At 33.4% G+C, this 20,451-nt stretch overlaps 1 protein-coding gene across 1 annotated transcript; it reads right to left on the bottom strand.

Moving 5' to 3' along the window:
- Positions 1-11,756: 11,756 nt before the first annotated feature.
- Positions 11,757-12,487, bottom strand: LOC119985610 (protein MOS2-like). The gene has a single exon (XM_038829898.1). The coding sequence runs from the start codon at positions 12,485-12,487 to the stop codon at positions 11,921-11,923; it is 567 nt and encodes a 188-aa protein (XP_038685826.1). The 3' UTR covers positions 11,757-11,920.
- Between the last annotated feature and the right edge of the window lie 7,964 nt (positions 12,488-20,451).

Below are 20,451 nucleotides of genomic sequence, written 5' to 3'. Positions count from 1 at the left end.
ATGTCATTTACACTAAGTTTGCAAAATAACATTGAATTTACACTTAGAATTTATCGGTTTCACTATTAGTGACTTATTTGCTTGGTTGAGTGACCAAACGATTTCCGATTGTTATGAAATTTTATGTGGACATTCTAATATATATAAAATGATTTATCATGCAGTAATACGAATTTTCTGGGTTGTTTTTCTAATGTAATTAACCTATGCGCTCTATATGAAGCTCTTTGAGCTTACATGCAATTGGGGAGTTCTACCTCCTATTTCTTTGTAGGTTAATCATCATGAGGATGTTATATCACTCAGAATTCAGTTTGCTCAAGTGAATTGAAGTCCGGTTTTCAAGTATGAGCTTGGATCTCTAGAAAACCAAGAAAAACCTATGTTCATCAACCTTCCACTAAGGCATTTTGATTGATGATTGGAACTAGCCTTAGGGCTGTATAATATGGATATATTGGTGCTGCCAAATTCAGAGTTTGAAGTCAAGATTGGAGGGACATGTTTGGTCATGTGAAGGATCTCTTATCTTCATCAAACAAGATCTTGCACATGCTTCCTTTATTGAGGTCAATGATAAGATTTTTGTGAGAAGAAAATTGATGAAGCTAAAGGACAAATGCAATGGTTGAAATTTGTAAGAGATGAGAAAGTATATTTTGCAACTAGACAAGACTTAGATTATGAAGATATTCTTGAAGACTACAAGCTCCAACGGTACACTAATCTATGGCCGAGATTGAATTGTTTTGAATTATGAATGGATCAGATTACAACAAGACTTGAAGGGTTAAGATGACCATTTAAAAGGTGAATCCAATGGTTGTGCATAAGACCATATTCTTGCTTGCAATTTTTGACTTAAAAGAAGATCTTACTTGATTTTTGGAGTCAAAGATGGTTGCAAGTTGCTACACATTTTGTAGGAAATCATTGGAGATACCAAGGCCAAGATTTGGTGTAAGTTTGATCAAATGGTCAAAGATGACAAAAATGTTGGAGATACCAAGGTCAAGATTTGGTGCAAGTTTGATCAAATTGTCAAAGATGGCTGCAAGTGCACATGACAACTCAAATCTTGGAAAGCTAGACTTGGAAAATAATGCAAGTGCAACGGCTACATATTGTAAGGTCAAGATTTAATGATCTATTCATTCAATGGCCAAGATTTGCACATGTAATTGAAGGTCGAGATTTGAAGATAGAAAAAGATCCAATGGTGGAAATCACAAGAGCTTGGTAAATTATAAAGAGGGGTTCTTCCTCATTCCAACTTGGAGAAGCCAAAATTATATTGAAGAAATTCTTGCTCTCAAAGCTTTCAAGCTAGTTTGTGCCATTGAATCCAAGCTTCTACCCAAGCCACTCTAAAGGCTTCCTCACTATTTTGCTTTTGCAAAGAGGGAATGCTTCTCATTTGGCTTCTTATTTTCAGATTCGAAAATCCTCATTATTCTTCATTTTCTATCCAACCCGTGAGGTGATATTGTGATTCTTGAGTGTTCCTCAACCCCATTTGCTTAGTGCAAACCTTGAGTGAACCATTTATACCGAACACTTGTAAAAGTCCCTTCATTGGGCAAAAACCTTGTTGAGGTTGAGTTTAAGGGAGTGCTTGAAACCCTTGGTTGTAAAGTTTGAAGATTATCTTGAAATCTTCAGTTTTGAGGGTGACCTAAAAACCCTTGTGAGTTTTGTGGAGCTCTTGAGAAAACCACATCCTTAGTGGAGGTTGGAAAATCCTGGGTTGGTGAACCTAGGTAGTAGATGTAGGAGAAGAGTCTCCGAACTACTATAAATTGCTGTGTGGACTTTCTTGATTGCATTGCTTGCTTGTTGATTGATTAAGTGTTTTGATTGCAGAATTTTTTGAACCACTAGTCTGTCCGTGCACTGTTCACATAGCTAAACTTTGAATTTTAATCTGAATTTTTGATATAGTATTCATTAGGGTGTTGTGATACTGCATACCAAATTTCATTGAATTCTGACTTGATTTGCTAGGTGAAATTTGAGTTGTAAAATCTGTGCGCAGTGTGTTGTTTGAAAAAAAAACTGTTTTTGCAATTCCTTGATTATTTGATAATTGATCATTCACCATATTGTATCACATCTTGCATTGAAATGAATGTTGATTAGGATAATCATTAGAGTTCAAATTTGTGTGCTAATTGTTAATTGACATTGATTTCCTTTTAAATTATAAAAAGAGATTCCTATCGGAATTTGGGGACACAATTCACCCCACTCTTGTGTTAAGTACGATCCATCACAATCTGTCTTTGTATGACACTCTCCAAAAAAGGTGCAATCACTCCCTGGGTCTTCTGGCATAATCCCTATATCATATACCATATATATATATATATATATCAAATTAATCAATATTCTACACAAAAAACAATTAGACTATAATCCTATATATTGGAAAATATTAAATTGAAAGGAGAGTAAGAAGTTGCTGGCAGAATGAGCAAGAGCAATAAGGGAGAGAATGAGAAAAGTAGCCAATTGAAGCTTTGTTGATGATGATGATGCCATTGCTTTTGCCCTTTTAATTCTATTGTGTTTTATTGTTATTTGTAATTATTAAGATTGGGAGGGTAACACTTGTTTATATAGTTGTCTCCTATAGTAACCCCAATTGTATTATAAGTGGTAATTAATTAAATGAATCAAAGAAATTATCATGAGAGTATTTAAATTGACAACAAATCAATGCATCAAAGTCAAAATTACAAATAACCAAAAAAAAAAAGTCAAAATAATATATCGAAAATGCATCTCAATTTATTTAATAGATACAATGTGTATAATGATTTATTTCCATCTTTTAATTCTGATCCATCTATCTATCTATCTATTACTTATAGTTAAAATTGGTAGAATTTGCATGATTTCCTGGTGAGTTGCCTTCTTTATTTCGTACTCGCGCGTCTGGTCATTGATGGCTTTTGATTAATTTGTGTTGTCTGATGACAAACGATGGATTTTAATTGTGCGGTTCATGTGTTTTCTCGTTGGATATATAATTCTGTTCCAAAACTAATTGATAAAAAAGAATTAATTATGTAACAAATTAATTCATGGATTTGGTCAATTACTCAATTTGATAGAGGTACATTAGTTCATGAAAATAAAATTATATATTCTTTTTTGTACAGGAATAAAATTATATATTCCCTTATATCTTTATATATTTTTTTTCATCACTAATTTTATTTTAGATCAAGCCTATTAATTAATTAACCAATTTGAAATCAAAGAATTGTATTTAGTGAGAAGAATTCAATGTTTCTCTTCAAAAGGCATTATAAATTAGGCCCTGAAACTCAGGTCTCAATTACAATTAATTTGGACAAGATGATCAACTTATAGGGGGAAAAAGACATATTAGCTTTTACTGAAAATATATTTGGCAACCCTATATAGTATATACATATTCCTCTATATAGTATATACATATTCCTCTATGGCATCGTTTGGAGCTCCGTATAAGATAGTATAATTTTACTATTCAATGTAAAAGTTAATCATTGGATAAGTGGATGTGTAATTTAATCATATCTAATGTTTGGAAAAAAATCTAGGCTTGTATAGTATAATTCTTATACAATACAATGTTTGATTTATTGTTAGACAAAATGATAGCATATGATATGGGTTAATATGTCTGAACCACCCTAAACTAAAATTTTTAATTATTTTTTATGAAAAAATAAAGATAAAAAATCACTAGATTTTTGTGGCTAGTATGGTTAATTTTTTTTAAGTGGTAAGTGACTAGGGTTTTTTTAAGAGGGTGTTTTTATCATTTGTCATGTTATCTCTTATCCTATATGCTTTGTATAAAATTAAAACGAATTGGAGGTGTTTTAATACTATACGGCTTGCATCGTATAAGAGTCTCAATTTGTATAAAGTTATACTATCTTGAATTTTTTAAAAACCATCAAACACCTCATAATTTCATTAAAGGATAATTTTATACTATACATGACCTTATCCTTTGCTCCAAACGGACCCTATATGTCTCGTAAGAGGCAAATTGGACAAAAGAGTTACCAAGCACTATTAGAAACAACTTCTTCACTCTCCATAATTATGTTAAGGTAAATAATTTTGTCTAATATCATGAGAATTAATCAAAGGTAGCGTGAAACATATAATTACCATGTATTATACTATAAAGTTCTGTTTTTTAAAGCATGGGACAATGGGTATCCCTATGGTCATGCCTAGTACTTTTATTTATTTAAATGCTAACGATTGATTTCTCATTTCTCACACTTAAAAAAAAATAAAATCTAGGAATGACTAGGGATACCCATAATCCCATCCACTTTGAAATATCCGGTTTAAATCATAACTATACTTTAACTGCCCCATTTTCTCTAAGTATGTCAATAAATTCAAGATCTTTGTCGAAAATCTACTTGGATCCTCCAATCGATTGGATTCATTTCTGACCAACTCGACTATCCCAAGTAAAATGTGATTTAAAAATTTTCATAATAAGATTCTAGTAAACCCCAATTCAAATTGTTGGTATGGGAGAACATTCTTATTCTTATTATTTTTTTTTGAGAAAAAGACGAATATTTCATTAACGAAGATCAAATTCTACATAAGGTAGTCGGTAGAATCAAAGGAGGACATTTCTCAATCAAATAAACATCATCAGAAGATGTCTGTTTCAGCTAGACTAGTTAAATGGTGGGTCACACAATTGGCTGACCTCTTATTCTTATTATTAATATTAATTGCATTACATCACCATGATCATAATAAATTAAATAAAAATATTGTAGGCATCATAAATCATTTTGTTTTTGGGAAGCAACAACAATATTGTGGGCCGTATCCACCGGAAGATTTTGGCATACACAAAACAGCACTAGGATTGAAACCAGCCGCCGCGCACGGACCAAAACAATCCTCTTTGGTTTGGCACTGACCAAGGAATGTGCACTGACCGTATCCAGTACCTATACATACAACACAAAAAAAAAAATTGAAAATTAATTAATTCCATATCATTGCAAAATGATATTAGATTTCTCAAAAGTTATAATGGAGAAACTGAATTAAAGAGAAAAAGGATAAAGATTAATATATACTGGTGGATTGAGCAAGGACAATGATGGAGAGAATTAGAAGAGTAGCTAATTGGAGCTTTGTCGATGCCATTGTCTCACAAATCTTCTTTTAATCTTTCAATTTTTATTATGAACTAAGATGGATTCCACACCCTCTTATATAGTCGTATTCTACCAACTCAAAATCCTGAAAATTGGATTACAAAAGGGAAGAAAAAGTAATAGGCTATCGAAATCTTGAAAATTGAATCAAAAGTAGAAGAGTAATTAATAGGGTAACAGAATTCTCAAAATTTAATCGAAAGTACTCGAGAAATTAATAGGGTACCAAAATCCTGAAAACTGAGTCAAAAGTAAACGATATAAAACTCGAGTGCTTTGTAAGCAAGGGGTAGAGTCAAGAATTAATGTTTGGGTGTGCTAATTCTAAAATAATATTACTTTGGTATTTTCCAAAAATCTTCTACATAGGTTCAAGGAAACTGCTCCCTAATTTTTTTAGGTCTATTTACATTAGCAAAACTACTTGAAATGATATTATCTATCAAATTAAATGTAATGAAATGTTAGTTTTATATAGTACATAGATAGTGCTCGTCACATTTTTAAATATTCCAATTACGTGCTAACTGCATTTAAATTGAATCGATCTTATTAATGTAGGAGTTCTACTTATCAGACCTAATAAAAACAGAAGAGTAGTGATCGATTTAGATTATTTTTGATTTTTAATAACCGTACTATTTTAATTTAAAATAATTTTAAAAATAACATTCGTCACAACTTTAGTTCCTTTTTTAAACAGGTATAAATCCCAGCATTTCATTTCATGATAGCAAACGTTACACCTAACGTCGCGAAAACAGCTTAGAAAAATTCGGACTACATCGGAATGAAACCGGATAAACACTGTATCGGGATAAACCCAAACAAAAAAACAAACAAATACAGATGGTCTGAAATATAAATCAAGTGTCTTAATTGTCCCTTCATCAAGATTTGACGGTGGAAAAGATCAATTTTAGTACTTAATAAAAAGTCGCGTGATACATTTTATGTATGTTATATTATATGAATATATATAGAGAGAAATATCTGCTTCTACTCATTCTCTCGACCAGCCTGGATGAAATATGATCTTAAAATTTTCATAAAATTATAGTAAAGCCGAATCCAAATTGATAACCTTATTATTATTATTAATATTGCATTACAACATCACCATGATCATAATAAATTAAATAAAAATATTATGGGCATCATAGATCAATATGGTAAGCAACAACAAGTCCCGGAAATACACGAAGCTTTATTCCAAGCAAAACCAGCCTCCGCGCACGGACCATAACATTCCTTAGGATAATCCGAAGCCCCCCGACATTTGTGATCAATTAATGTGCAGTCACCTTGTGCCGTACCTATACGTACAACAAAAAAAATGTTAAATTAAATTTCTTATAATTGAAAATATAATATTAATTTTTTTTAAAAAAATATTATAATGGAGAAACTAAATTAAAAATAAAAAGAGAAATACTGGTGGATGGAGCAAGAACAAGGACGAAGATGATTAGAAGAGTGGTTAATTGGAGCTTTGTCGATGCCATTGTTTCACACCTTTTTCTTTTAATCTTTCAATTTTTGTTACTAATTGAGATGGTTTTCACTCCCTCTTATATAGTGGTATTCTAGCTACTCAAAATCCTGAAAATTGGATTAAAAAAGGAAGAGAAATTAAAGTGCATTTCTTTCCATCTTGTAGGATATGATCATCGGTCATCTATATATATATATATATATATAATAATTCAACCAAAACATGGAATAGAAAAGAAATAAAAAAATTAAAATTAGGTAATAATTTAATTTTTAGATTGGGCCAATTTGATAGAGGTACATGCCCTGAAAATAAAAAGTATTCACTTGTATCTTTACATATACTTTCTTATACAAGGTATATATATATATATATCCAATTTAATTGTGGTATAAAATTTAATGCATGATTTTCATCGAGGATTTTATTTTGGATCAAGCCTATTAGTTAACCAATTTGAAATCAATGAATTATATATAGTGAGAAGAATTCAATGTTTCTCTTCAAAGGCATTATAAATTAGGCCCTGAAACTCAGGTCTCAATTACAATTAATTTGGACAAGATGGCCAACCTAGGGGGAAGACATATTAGCTTTTACTGAAAATATATATATTAGCAACCCTATACATATTGCTCCATACGTCTCGCAAGGCGCAAATTGGACACAAAAGTTACCAAGCACTGTTAAAACAACTTCTTTATTCTGCATAACTATGTTAAGTATTTTTGTCTAATATCATCATACTTAATCAAAGGTAGGAAGAAACGTATAATTACAATGTATTACTACAATTGAAGGAAACCATCACCACTTTTAGTCTTCCCGAAATAAGACGCTTCTGTTCCATCCATTTTCCGACCGAAACGACTACCAAAAAGAGAGATGGAAGAAAGAGAGAGTGAAGGTGAGTGGACGGTAGAGTTAATATAAGAGAGAGGGTGTCAAATTTTTGAATTAAAATTTTTTTACACTTACAATGACATGGACATACCACTTAAGTGTCACAGAGACTTGGCTATGTTGGATTGCCACATGTGTTTTTTTTCTTTCCATTTTCGTTAATAAAAAGTCAGTGGCACACCCACTTTAATATATTTGTCTCCACTTCCATTTTTTTTTATAAAAAGTCAATTGCATACTTTCTTTCGGCATAAAATATCTAAAATATGATCATGGTGATGTAATGCAATTAATATTAATAATAAGAAGGTTGTCCTAAACCAACAATTTGGATTTGGATTTGGATTTGGCTTTATTAGACATCTCTTTGTATCCGTGTGGTATTGTTCTTCATAAAATAACACTACGCTTAATCTAAGGTAGGCCCTAATCAAAAGCAGAATCAAGATTCCTACTTTGGCACATTATCTAAATTGACAATAAGGCAGATATCAAAAGCAGAAAAAATATATTTGGACTACGGCATCCATGTGATACTTGGCTAGTGCATAAACTGACTCACAACACTTACAACGTAGGCAATATCTGAGCGAGTATGAGATAGATTAATCAGCTTAATTATGAACTAACCTTTTATATTTTTTGTTATTTGTTGGTACTTGATCTGTATGATCTCCAAGTTTATGATTCTAAATGATCGAAGAATCTACTGGCTTACAATCCAATAATCCAACTTTTGACAGTATGTCTAGTACCTATTTCCTATGAGAAAAAAATATTCCTTGTTTTGATCTCGCCACTTCAATTCCTAATGAAGATCTCCTAGTCCTTCTTCGTAGTCGCCTAACATAGCCTTTGTCATTCCTCTAATTCTTTATCCTTGAATGACAAAGGTCATGTTAGGCGACTACGAAGAAGGACCAGGAAATTTCTGATCGATCGGAAATGGATTCTGTCTCCACGAATTCAAGGGTGTTTTGGTAGGTCCGATTGATCGGGGGTCCCTTCCTTTCGCTCGGAAATCGCTTCTAGAATCCAAATCTTCATTTTGCACTCTTTTCCTCGATTGCTTGCCTTGGCACCTACAATATGCAAATATGGCTTTCTTAGGCATTATCAACTCTTAATCAACTCAAAATGTGATGAACTTATGTGTAAAGGATACACAAATGCATGTATATATTTGGCACATCGCGACACTATTTTTTGGTTTGAAGAACGTGTGAAGACTGGTAGCTCCCCAACTCCGGTATACTCTCTTTATTGTAGGCAAGGGCGAATAAAGCTTCCGCACCTAAAAGAAGCACCTGAGCCACTGAAATATTTATTAGATTATAATGGGGGCAATGTTTCAAAGCTCTTTCGGTAGCAAATAAGGAGCTACAATTCCATATTTGCATTCACTTCTACTGACAGCAAAATTGACCAAACTACTAATGATGGTGATGCACCTTACATACTTCGGTTACATGGTCAAAATCACCATATGATCGGATCATTACTTCCATTGGATGGTTAAAGGCCTCAATTCGCTCAACTATACATATATGATACTGAGAATGAAGTGGCTAATCGAGTGGCTGCCCTCGGTGATTCCAGCATACAAACTCAGATTGATGGTGATATTGTCTCACAACTTATAAATATGTTTGATAGCCGGCTTGATCTCAAAATTAGTAGCATTGATAGGAGGATAGCGGATGCTTGAAGGGTTTGTATCCCAAGTAGGCTTAGCACAATCCTCAAGAGATCGAGGATCAAATTGCCTAGGAGGGTTTTCAACCGCTTCATCACCATTTCTTCCATTAGCACCTCCACCATTACCATTACCATCATTCACAATTAAAGCTCCACCAAGATCACCAACATTCCCCCTTTCTTGATTGTCTCTCATGCCTTCCATTTGATTATTAGTAAGCTCCCGTCTAAGATTGTGAAGAGTCCTTTCAATCTCCAAATCAATACCAATTAATTCCGGATTAATAGAACGCCTTCCCAAGCTCATACAAGAGAAAGAATTTCTACAGAAAAATAAAAACCAATTAACACAATTGAAAACCTAATTTGACACAAAAAACAATTGCCTCAATCCCCGGCAACGGCGCCAAAAACTTGATATGGATTTAATTGCAAGCGCACAAATCGCACAAGTAATATAAAGATGAATAAATTATCGTTTCCACTAGGGATGTGTTGGCAAAAGAAATCAATGTCAAACAAGCTACAATTATGTAAATTGGAGAAAATGATTAGCGATTGGTTTTGATTTTTACTAAACTAATTAAAAAGAACAAAAACAAATCAAACACAAATATGAAATCAAGGATGGAAAGCACTAGGGTACTTAACTTCACCTCACCTATCCAATTCAATTCCCTTGATTCCTTAATCCCTAATTCATCTCTCAATAATGACAATCGATTTCTCAACCTATTCAATGTTCTATTCCTAGATACATCAAATGTATTTTCAATATAAATCCCTGTTATTCCTAACAATTGGATTAATATATCAAAAACTCATTACGAATTATGGAAATCATTTAGCAATTGCATAAGTCACAAACCTATATTCCTATGGTTCATGCACCCTATGTCATCTATGGCTTGAGGCAAACCCTAGATATCTCCTTCCGGTCTCAATCTAGGCAGCAAATCAATTGAATGATGGCCAAACACTCAAAAGCATTAATCACACCCATAGACAATCAAGAGAGAAAGAGAAATCAAGAAATAAGGAAATCAAGTTTATTGAATCTTCAAGGTTTGGTTACATTAAGACCCTAGTAGGAAATCTAGCCACTCATGGAAGCAAAATACATCATTAAACAAAGGAAATCAACCATAGAAACTAGGATAGAAAAGGAGAGAGGAAACCCCCTTGTAGATCCTCTTCTTCTCCAAGCTCCAAGGTGACCTCCAAGCTCTCCCATGGAGGCAGCACGAAATCCAGCTCCCCAGCCTCCCAACTCTCCTCCAAAACCCTATCTTATGCCCTTTTATACTTCTCCAAACTCTTATGTCGTTTCCAAAACAAGTTGGGGTCGTTTTGGCTTAGAAACACGTGAATTCGGGTCTTTTCCGCGAAACTGCCATTGCTGTGAATAGTACTCCGATCGATCGGGAATAGTCCGATCGATCGGAAATACAATCTGTCTCGATGATATTTTTAGGTGTTTTGGCAGGTCTGATCGATCGGAAATTATGGCCGATCAATCGGAAATTAGTCCTGGGCTCCAAGTCTTCATTTTGCACTCTTTTCCTCCCTTTCTTGCCTTGACACCTACAATATGCAAATATAGCTTTCTTAGGCAATATTAACTCTTAATCAACTCAAAATGCAATGAACTTATGTGCAAAGGATGCACAAATGTATGTATATATTTGACACATCACCTGTTCCGGGACGTACGTCCCAATTCGGAGTACGAGGGGGCATTGACCATCCCGGTAACTATGAACGAAACTATGTCAGCCAGAATTTTGGGGATAGGTATTGTTTGTTTATTGATTTTCTTAGCAAGGTTTATTTGATGCTTTCTTATGTGTTATCTGAAGCATTTATATGCATTAATTTTGTTTGCTTATGCAGTCCTTTCTATACAAAAGCACACAAGTACAGATTACAATGCTACTACACTGAACCAGGTACCATCTTGCTTTTTGTTTTTTGTTTACATAGACAAGCGTATAGAGGATCATCCCGGCCACCTCGTGTCTTTTCCTATAGTGGAAGTATAATAGTTGAAGTTGAAGTGAAACCACTCACCCTAAGCTTTCTTGTTTTTTTCTAACCTTTCTTTTTTTTTTCCCCAGCACTCCAACATTCTCTTTTATCCCTAGATTTAACCTTAGAGATTGACCCATAATGTTCTAAGATCCAAACCTCAATTAACTTGCAACTTGAAAGTTCACTTGACAGTGTGTCACAAGGTGCAAATTGCAAAATTATGCACATATATTGGTTGTTACATAAATCCAGTAAATCTTCAATAATTAAAAGACAAATTCAGCTTCAATTTTGGAGACGATGAATTATATTTATATAAAAAATTGAATACATAAACAAATACGATAAGATATATCAAACCTTGAACAATTCCCATAGTACCATAAGACCAAAAATCACAAAGATGAAACTTGCATTTTAATTTAAAGTATCAAATAAAACTCAACGAAAACAAAGAAAATTGGCATCAATAGTGTACCGAGATATATAGCATAACATATAGATAATTTGTTATCAGCAATCAATTTTCCAAAATCCTTCCACATCGCTACCTGCAATCACCATCTCATCCTTACCCAAGATAAACCCACCTTTATCTTTCTCTTTCTTCTTCGTATTTCTCTCTTTCCCTTCTATTCTCTTGTGATGCGAAGCCAACTCCTTGCCTACCAATATGTCTACGGATCTTCTTCACTTTGACTTCTTCTTTCGCGTTCTTGCCAATCCCTCCCCCTTCATACCAGCCATATCTAGCAAGATAAGCGGCACCGAAACCCTCCACCGGCACCTCTGCAAACTGCTCGAACCCTGGATCCTCTTGCAAGTTCAACCTATCCACAGAAATATTATCCACCGACGGTGGCCATTCATCACGACGAGATCCGTGCGTTTTGCTCGCTCCATCCACGGACGCATCGGTTTTCACGGACGCATCGGTTTTCATTGATTGCTGGAGATTCCAAGCATATGAGTTATTCAAACCAGGTAATAACTTCAAGGGTTGCCCTTCATACTCCTTGGGAGGAATGACATGTATAGGCTGAGGCTTAGATGGGTCGAATTCTGAGATGAATTTTCGGTCTTCATCTGTGAAGAACAGATCTTCATCGCAGAAGGCTGGGGTATCTTTTGAGGAGGGCTTGGGGAAGGAGAGTTTCATGTCGAGACAACAGGGATGTTAAAAGAAAAGAGTGAGGGATTGAATACAAATTTAAAGAGAGGTCTTATTTATAAGGGAATAGAGTTAGAAAACTAATAAAATTAGGAAAACTTATAAGTTAAGGATTTACTAAACCTAAATCAATATAAATTAGGTAATTAAATCAACATGAACTAAGGAATAAATTAATAATTATAATATATATATATCTATATATTTATTTATATTTATACAATACTATAGACTTAGATTTGAAACTGAGAGAAAGTTCACTCACAATTTTGTTATGCCACATAAAAACAGTCTAGTGCCTATAGCCTAATGATTAATTGTATTAAATTCAAGTTATTGGTTGCCGTGTGACTCTCCACTTGCCCTCCTGTTAATCTTCTGCCTTCTGCTGCCTTTTAATGTCTTCCAGGAAATGCCACTTCGATCCGTTACAAGTAACCTTACTGTTTCATAGTCACTTTCTCATCTCCCTCACTCTTATATCAGTACGAAAATGCGGGTTATTGGGAGTAGTTCTTGTTGTTTGGCTGCATATCGGTACGAAGCTATCTCTCTACTTTAAGCTTCTATATGGGTTTATCGAGTTCCTCCGTCCGTTGGATCTGCCCTAAATTTTTGGTTCCGCTGAATGGCCTATTTTTTTTTCCGTGTTCGTGTGTGCTGCCAATATCTACCCCTTTTTAGGTTTCCAGGCTCCCTTCATCGTAGATTTGAAACCTTCAGGACTGAAGTTTTTCGATGTTAGAACCTTTGCAAGGAGACGGTTTGGGAGGGCTTTATCCATAGCCGAGAGCGATTCAGAGTTGAACACCACCTTGCTACCTTCCACCTCTGTTAGATGGAATTGAGACCACATTGATGTCATATCATCATCCATCATTAAACGAATCAAAGCCAGTGACCAAAATCAATGAAAAGTGGGAAGAAAATCTCTCCCATAGGAAACCCTAGAAGGAGGAGAAAACTTATCCAAGAGGACAAGAGAAATGTGATTGGATTCATTTCTGACCAACTAGAATACCCCAAGTGAAATGTGATTTTAAAATTTTTATAAGATTCTTTTTGAGAAGAAGAAAATATTTTATTAATGAAGATCAGTTTCTACATAAGGTAGAATCGAGAGATGACACTTCTCAAACAAATAGACATATTCTGAAGATGAATGAGCTACATCTAGCTAGGTGATGTGCCACAAAATTGACAGATCGTTTGACATGTGTAAAGTCGAGCACGATTCTGGATATCATGAAAAACAACACCACACGGATACAAAGAGACATCTAGTAAAGCCAAATCCAAATTCTTGGTTCAGGACAACATTCTTATTATTAATATTAATTGAATTACATCTCCATGATCATAATAAATAAAATAAAAATATGATGGGCATCATAGATCATTTTGTTTTTGGGAAGCAACAACAATATTGCGGACCGTATCCACCGGGAGGTTTTGGCATACACAAAACAGCACTAGGATTGAAACCAGCCGCCGCGCACGGACCAAAACAATCCTCCTTGGTTTCGCACCCACCAAGGAACGTGCACTGACCGTATCCAGTACCTATACATACAAGAAAAAAAAAATGTTAAATTAAATTCCTTATAATTGAAAAAATGATATTTAAAAATTATAATGGAGGAAATTAATTAAAAAGAAAAAGAGAAAGATTAATACTGGTGGATTGAGCAAGGACGACGATGGAGAGAATTAGAAGAGTGGTTAATTGGAGCTTTGTCGATGCCATTGTTTCACTCTCTCTTTTCTTTTTTTTTTTTCCTCTTTTAATTTTTGAATTCCACACCCTCTTATATAGTGGTATCCTAGCAACTCAAAATCCTGAAAATTGAATCAAAGGTAGAAGATGAATTAATAGGGTATAGGGTAACAAAATACTGAAAATTGTATCAAAAATAGAAGAAAAATTAATAGGGTACCAAAATCCTAAAAATTGAATCAAAAGTAGAAGATAAATTAGTAGATAATGAAATCTTGAAAATTGTATAAAAATATAAGAGAAATTAATAGGGTACCAAAATCATGAAAATTGTATCAAAAATGGAAGAGAAAATGATAGGGTATCAGAATCCTGAAAATTGAGTCAAAAGTAAACGATAAATTAATAGGGTACAAAATCCTGAAAATTGTATCAAAAATAGAAGAGAAATTAATAGGGCACCAAAATCCTTAATATTGTATCAAAAATGGGAGAGAAAATAATAGGATACCCAAATCCTAAAAATTGAATCAAAAGTAGAAGATAAATTAGTAGGATAACGACATCTTGAAAATCGTATAAAAATATAAGAGAAATTAATAGGGTACCAAAATCCTGAAAATTTTATCAAAAATGGAAGAGAAAATAATAGGTTACCAAAATCTTGAAAATTGTATCAAAAATAGAAGACAAATTAATAGGGCGCCAAAATCCTGAACATTGTATCAAAAATGGAAGACAAAATTATAGGATACCAAAATATAATTAATAGGATATCATAAATAACTAATTATTGTTCCTTAATACTTGAAAACTCAAAATATAACTACCGTTTTATCTTCAAATCTATGTGACATGTAAAATCATCATTGATTATAAACATACATGCAGAATCCACTTAATAGATTCGGTGGTAAAATGTGGGGTCATATTTTGGTTAGCTATCCGAAAGACATACTGAACTTGGTGGTTCCTTGGTCACCAAAAACAAATTAAAGAGAAAAACGGTTTTAATCGATGTAAAACTCGAGTAAGTTCTCAATTTGAACTTGAATCTCTTAAATAAAAGTTTTTATTTTTCTCAATCCAATTCGACCATTCCTGAGCAATTAATAAAATGTGTGTATGAGCACATAAATTTCATCTACTAAAGTCTTCCTCAGTAAATCTTTAATCAATAGAAGTTTATTCTCTCTTAATTAACTCTAAACAAATCTGTTTCCATGTGGAAGTGGGATTGGGATGAATTTTTAATTTAGTTTTATATAATAAAGAGATAGTACTCATCATATTCTTAAATAAATATTCCAATTACGTGTTAATTACATTTGAATTGAATCGATCTTATAATTTTTCTTTTTTTGAAACGGGAGGATTGCATTTTATTAAGTAGAAGATGACAATAAATCTGCCAATACAACCTTCTGGAACCAACGAGGCTCATAATATTGCCAGTAAAAGGAAATCCATATGCTCAGATGAAAGAGTGTCCTTCAAACTAGCAAGACAATCAAGAAAACTACCAATCGATCTTATATTCTTATTAATGTAGGAGTTCTACTTATTATCTAATTATCATAACTCAAAAGGACAGAAGAGTAATAATCGATTTAGTTTACTTTTGATTTTTAATAATTATACTAATTTAATTTAAAATATTTTTTAAATTAACATTTGTCACAACTTTAGTATTTAATAAAAAATCACCTGGCACATTTTATATACATATGTTATATAATATGAATAGAGAGAGATATTTGCCTCTTTTTTTCAAAAAAGATCAACTGCATAACGGGTTATTTGGTTCGTAAGTGTGTGAGATGGGCATGAGATGAGGAGTAGATGAGTGTGAGATGAGCATGATCACGTTTGGTATAAAATAAGGAGTGAACACAAGTGTGAGAATATTAATATATTAATAGTACAATTTCAATATTACCATTTTTTCTTTTTAGAAAATAAAATAATATTTTCTAACAAGGATAAAAGAGTTTTTTATACATCAAAACTCAAACTCACTTGTAGAGAATATTCTCGCCATTTTGGTGATCTTGACTATTCTCCACAAAGGGAGAATAAAAGGTGAAATGAGTTTAGAATTCCACCCTCCAAAACTCAACCAAACAAGAGAATATCTTATCTCACCCTCATTCTCCCGTAAAACACCAACCAAATGCCCCGTAAATGTCTGGAGTATTTAAATCGCCCCACTTTCACATAGTATGTTAGACAAATTCGGAGTGATTTGAAAATTTGAACTTGGATTCTCCAATTAACTGGATTCATTCCTGACAACTCGACCAATCATAATTCATAAATGTAATTAATATGATGTCAAAATTTTCATAAGATTGTAGTAAAGCTAAATCCAAATTGTTGGTATAAGATAACCTTCTTGTTATTAATATTTCATTACATCACCTTCACCATGCATGATGATAATAAGTAAAAATATTATGGGCATCATATATATCATTATCGGGAGCAACAAGTGAATGGTGGCCCATATAGACCGGCATGTTCTGGTTTACTGATGAGTATCCCATATCGAAAAAATATGACTACCAACTTTAGTTTATAAAGATCCAAGGCTCCCTCACCTAGTAAGCCGGTTTTCTAGGTTGTAGTTCTATCTTGGGCCTTATGGGCCGGTGTGGGTATTCATCATTGGTGCTTTCATTGAGAGAGTCGCGTTTGCGGAGAGGGCTGCCGTCTGAAGGGCAAGCGTAGCCGCCGTGGACGTCGACTGTCCAAGGGGGGAGGTTTGATGAGTATTCCACATCGAAAAAATATGACTACAAACTCTAGTTTATAAGGATCCAAGACACCCTCACCTAGTAAGCCGGTTTTCTGGGTTGTAGTTCTACCTTGAGCCTTATGGGCCGGTGTGGGTATTCATCATTTACACAAAGCATGAAGAAATGCGAAACCAGCCTTCATGCATGGAAGATAACAATTCTCCTTGAGTTCACACCATTTATCAATGAATGTGCACTCACCTTCTGCATTACCTATACATACAACACAAAAATGTAAGATTTAATTCCTTATAAAATAATATTACATTTTAAAAATCATAGTGGAGAAACTAAATAACAAAAGAAAAAAAAGAGAAAGATGAATTAATACTGGTGGACTGAGCAAGGACAATGATGGAGAGAATTAGTAGACTAGTAGTTAATCGGAGCTTTGTCGATGCCATTGTTTCACACTTTTTTTTTTTCCCTTTTAATCTTTCAATTTTTGTCACTTATTGAGATGGATTTCACTCCCTCTTATATATAGTGGTATTCTAGCAACTCAAAATCTGGAAAATTATATTTAAAAAAATGGAAGATAAATTAATAGGGACTCAAAATTATGAAAATTGGATCAAAAGTAGTATAAAAATTAATAGGGTGCCATAAATGACTAAATATTGTTCCTTTTAAAAATCTTTATGCTACATAATCAAGTCACTTATGAGTTATTAATTTACCTGCCATTTAATCCTGTATATGAGTTATTGAGGATTTCTCACGTAAGGGTCCATTGTAAAGGTGTAAAATAAAGGTTACATTTTAATAGTGTGGATAAATGAGATGACAAGTGGAGTGCACTGCTTTGGGTCCCACATGTTTCAAATCAATGCTATAAACATAGATCATTATTTTACATCCTTCTATTAAACTCTTATATGAGAATTCATCATGAGTTATTATGACATATAGATGTATTTTCCTACGTGTGAAATTTTTTTATGGTGAATGTAAAGCTCGAGTATTAGCAGCAACGAGAAAACAAAAGAAGAACCAAAACAAACTTGCCTAAGGTAGTATGGTCGTTTAGATTATTAAATAATAGATCTGTTTGTTTCTATTATATCAATAATTATGAGAAAAATAATGCAAGCATATTTGAGCAATCCCACATGTCGCAGATCTGGAGGTTCCACAATTCGTTTAAAATTGTAATGTCTATAATTTGAATCGTTTGAAAGGTGTGTCATATCACACCATATTTTATTTTTAAAACTTACATGACTTTTTTTTGTTGACAATATGGATCTAATTGTTGGACCAAGACTTAGTGTCTAGTCAACATTGTGTTTTTGATGATTGTGTATGATTGTATACTAAAATGTGTGTGAGTATGCTTGACTTGAACATATCCTAAAATGCTAGAAAACATGCTTAAATGGTTATTTGGTTAATTGTTTAATATCTTAATTGTGCATATACAAATGAAGGCTTATGCATATCTCTATGTGAATTTGATATCTATATATTTTTGAGATAGTGCTGGAAATTAAGTTTTGAAAATAAATATACATGGACTAAGTTAGGGTATTAATCTTCTAATGATCATAATTTATCTTACTTAGGTCCAAATTACTTGAAACTTGAACCACATGCACATGAAGGTTTAATATATGTTCTAGGACTATAATCATGAGAAATTAAGTGCATCACATATATATATTTGGTCATATGCTTAAATTCCGCCAAAACTAGGTTTTACCTAATTTTGTGCATATGTGTTCTTTGTGAACGTAGTGAACCAAATGAACTCCGATTTAAATGAAATTTCGTGTGCATCTTAGTTTCATCACTATGAACATATTTGATTTAGTAAAGTTCAAGAGAAAAGGTCATTTACACTGAGTTTGCAAAATGACTTTGAATTTACACTTAGAATTTATCGGTTTCACTATTAGTGACCTAATTGCTTGGTTGAGTGACCAGACGATTTCCGATTATTATGAAATTTTACATGGACATTCTAATACATATAAAATGATTTATCATGCAGTAATATAAATTTTCTGGGTTGTTTTTCTAATGTAATTAACTTATGCGCTCTATATGAAGCTCTTTGAGCTTACATGCAATTGGGGAGTTCTACCTCCTATTTCCTTGTAGGTTAATCATCATTGTGGTCTCATATTACTCAGAATTCAGTATGCTCAAGTGAATTGAAGTCCGGTTTTCAAGTATGAGCTTGGATCTCTAGAAAACCAAGAAAAACCTATGTTCATCAACCTTCCACTAAGGCATTTTGATTGATGTTTGGAATTAGCCTTGGAGCTGTATAATATGGATATATTGGTGCTGCCAAATTCAGAGTTTGAAGTCAAGATTGGAGGGACATGTTTGGTCACGTGAAGGATCTCTTGTCTTCATCAAACAAGATCTTGCACATGCTTCCTTTATTGAGGTCAATGATAAGATTTTTGTGAGAAGACAATTGATGAAACTAAAGGACAAATGCAATGGTTGAAATTTGTAAGAGATGAGAAAGTATATTTTGCAACTAGACAAGACTTAGATTATGAAGATATTCTTGAAGACTACAAGCTCCAACGGTACTCTAATCTATGGCCGAGATTTAATTGTTTTGAATTATGAATGGATTAGATTACAACAAGACTTGAAGGGTTAAGATGACCATTTAAAAGGTGAATCCAATGGTTGTGCATAAGACCATATTCTTGCTTGCAATTTTTGACTTAAAAGAAGATCTTACTTGATTTTTGGAGTCAAAGATGGTTGCAAGTTGCTACACATTTTGTAGGAAATCATTGGAGATACCAAGGCCAAGATTTGGTGTAAGTTTGATCAAATGGTCAAAGATGACAAAATTGTTGGAGATACCAAGGTCAAGATTTGGTGCAAGTTTGATCAAATTGTCAAAGATGGCTGCAAGTGCACATGACAACTCAAATCTTGGAAAGCTAGACTTGGAAAATGATGCAAGTGCAACGGCTACATATTGCAAGGTTGAGATTTAATGATCTATTCATTCAATGGCCAAGATTTGCACATGTAATTGAAGGTCGAGATTTGAAGATAGAAAAAGATCCAATGGTGGAAATCACAAGAGCTTGGTAAATTATAAAGAGGGGTTCTTCCTCATTCCAAATTGGAGAAGCCAAAATTACATTGAAGAAATTCTTGCTCTCAAAACTTTCAAGCTAGTTTGTGCCATTGAATCCAAGCTTCTACCCAAGCCACTCTAAAGGCTTCCTCACTATTTTGCTTTTGCAAAGAGGGAGTGCTTCTCATTTGGCTTCTTATTTTCAGATTCGAAAATCCTCATTATTCTTCATTTTCTATCCAACCCGTGAGGTGATATTGTGATTCTTGAGTGTTCCTCAACCCTATTTGCTTAGTGCAAACCTTGAGTGAACCATTTATACCGAACACTTGTAAAAGTCCCTTCATTGGGCAAAAACCTTGTTGAGGTTGAGTTTAAG

This window comes from Tripterygium wilfordii, chromosome 3 (assembly GCF_013401445.1).
Source record: "Tripterygium wilfordii isolate XIE 37 chromosome 3, ASM1340144v1, whole genome shotgun sequence".
Classification (NCBI taxonomy): Eukaryota; Viridiplantae; Streptophyta; class Magnoliopsida; order Celastrales; family Celastraceae; genus Tripterygium; species Tripterygium wilfordii.
The sequence above is the reverse complement of the archived record's forward strand: the minus strand, read 5'-3'. Positions and strand labels throughout refer to the sequence as shown.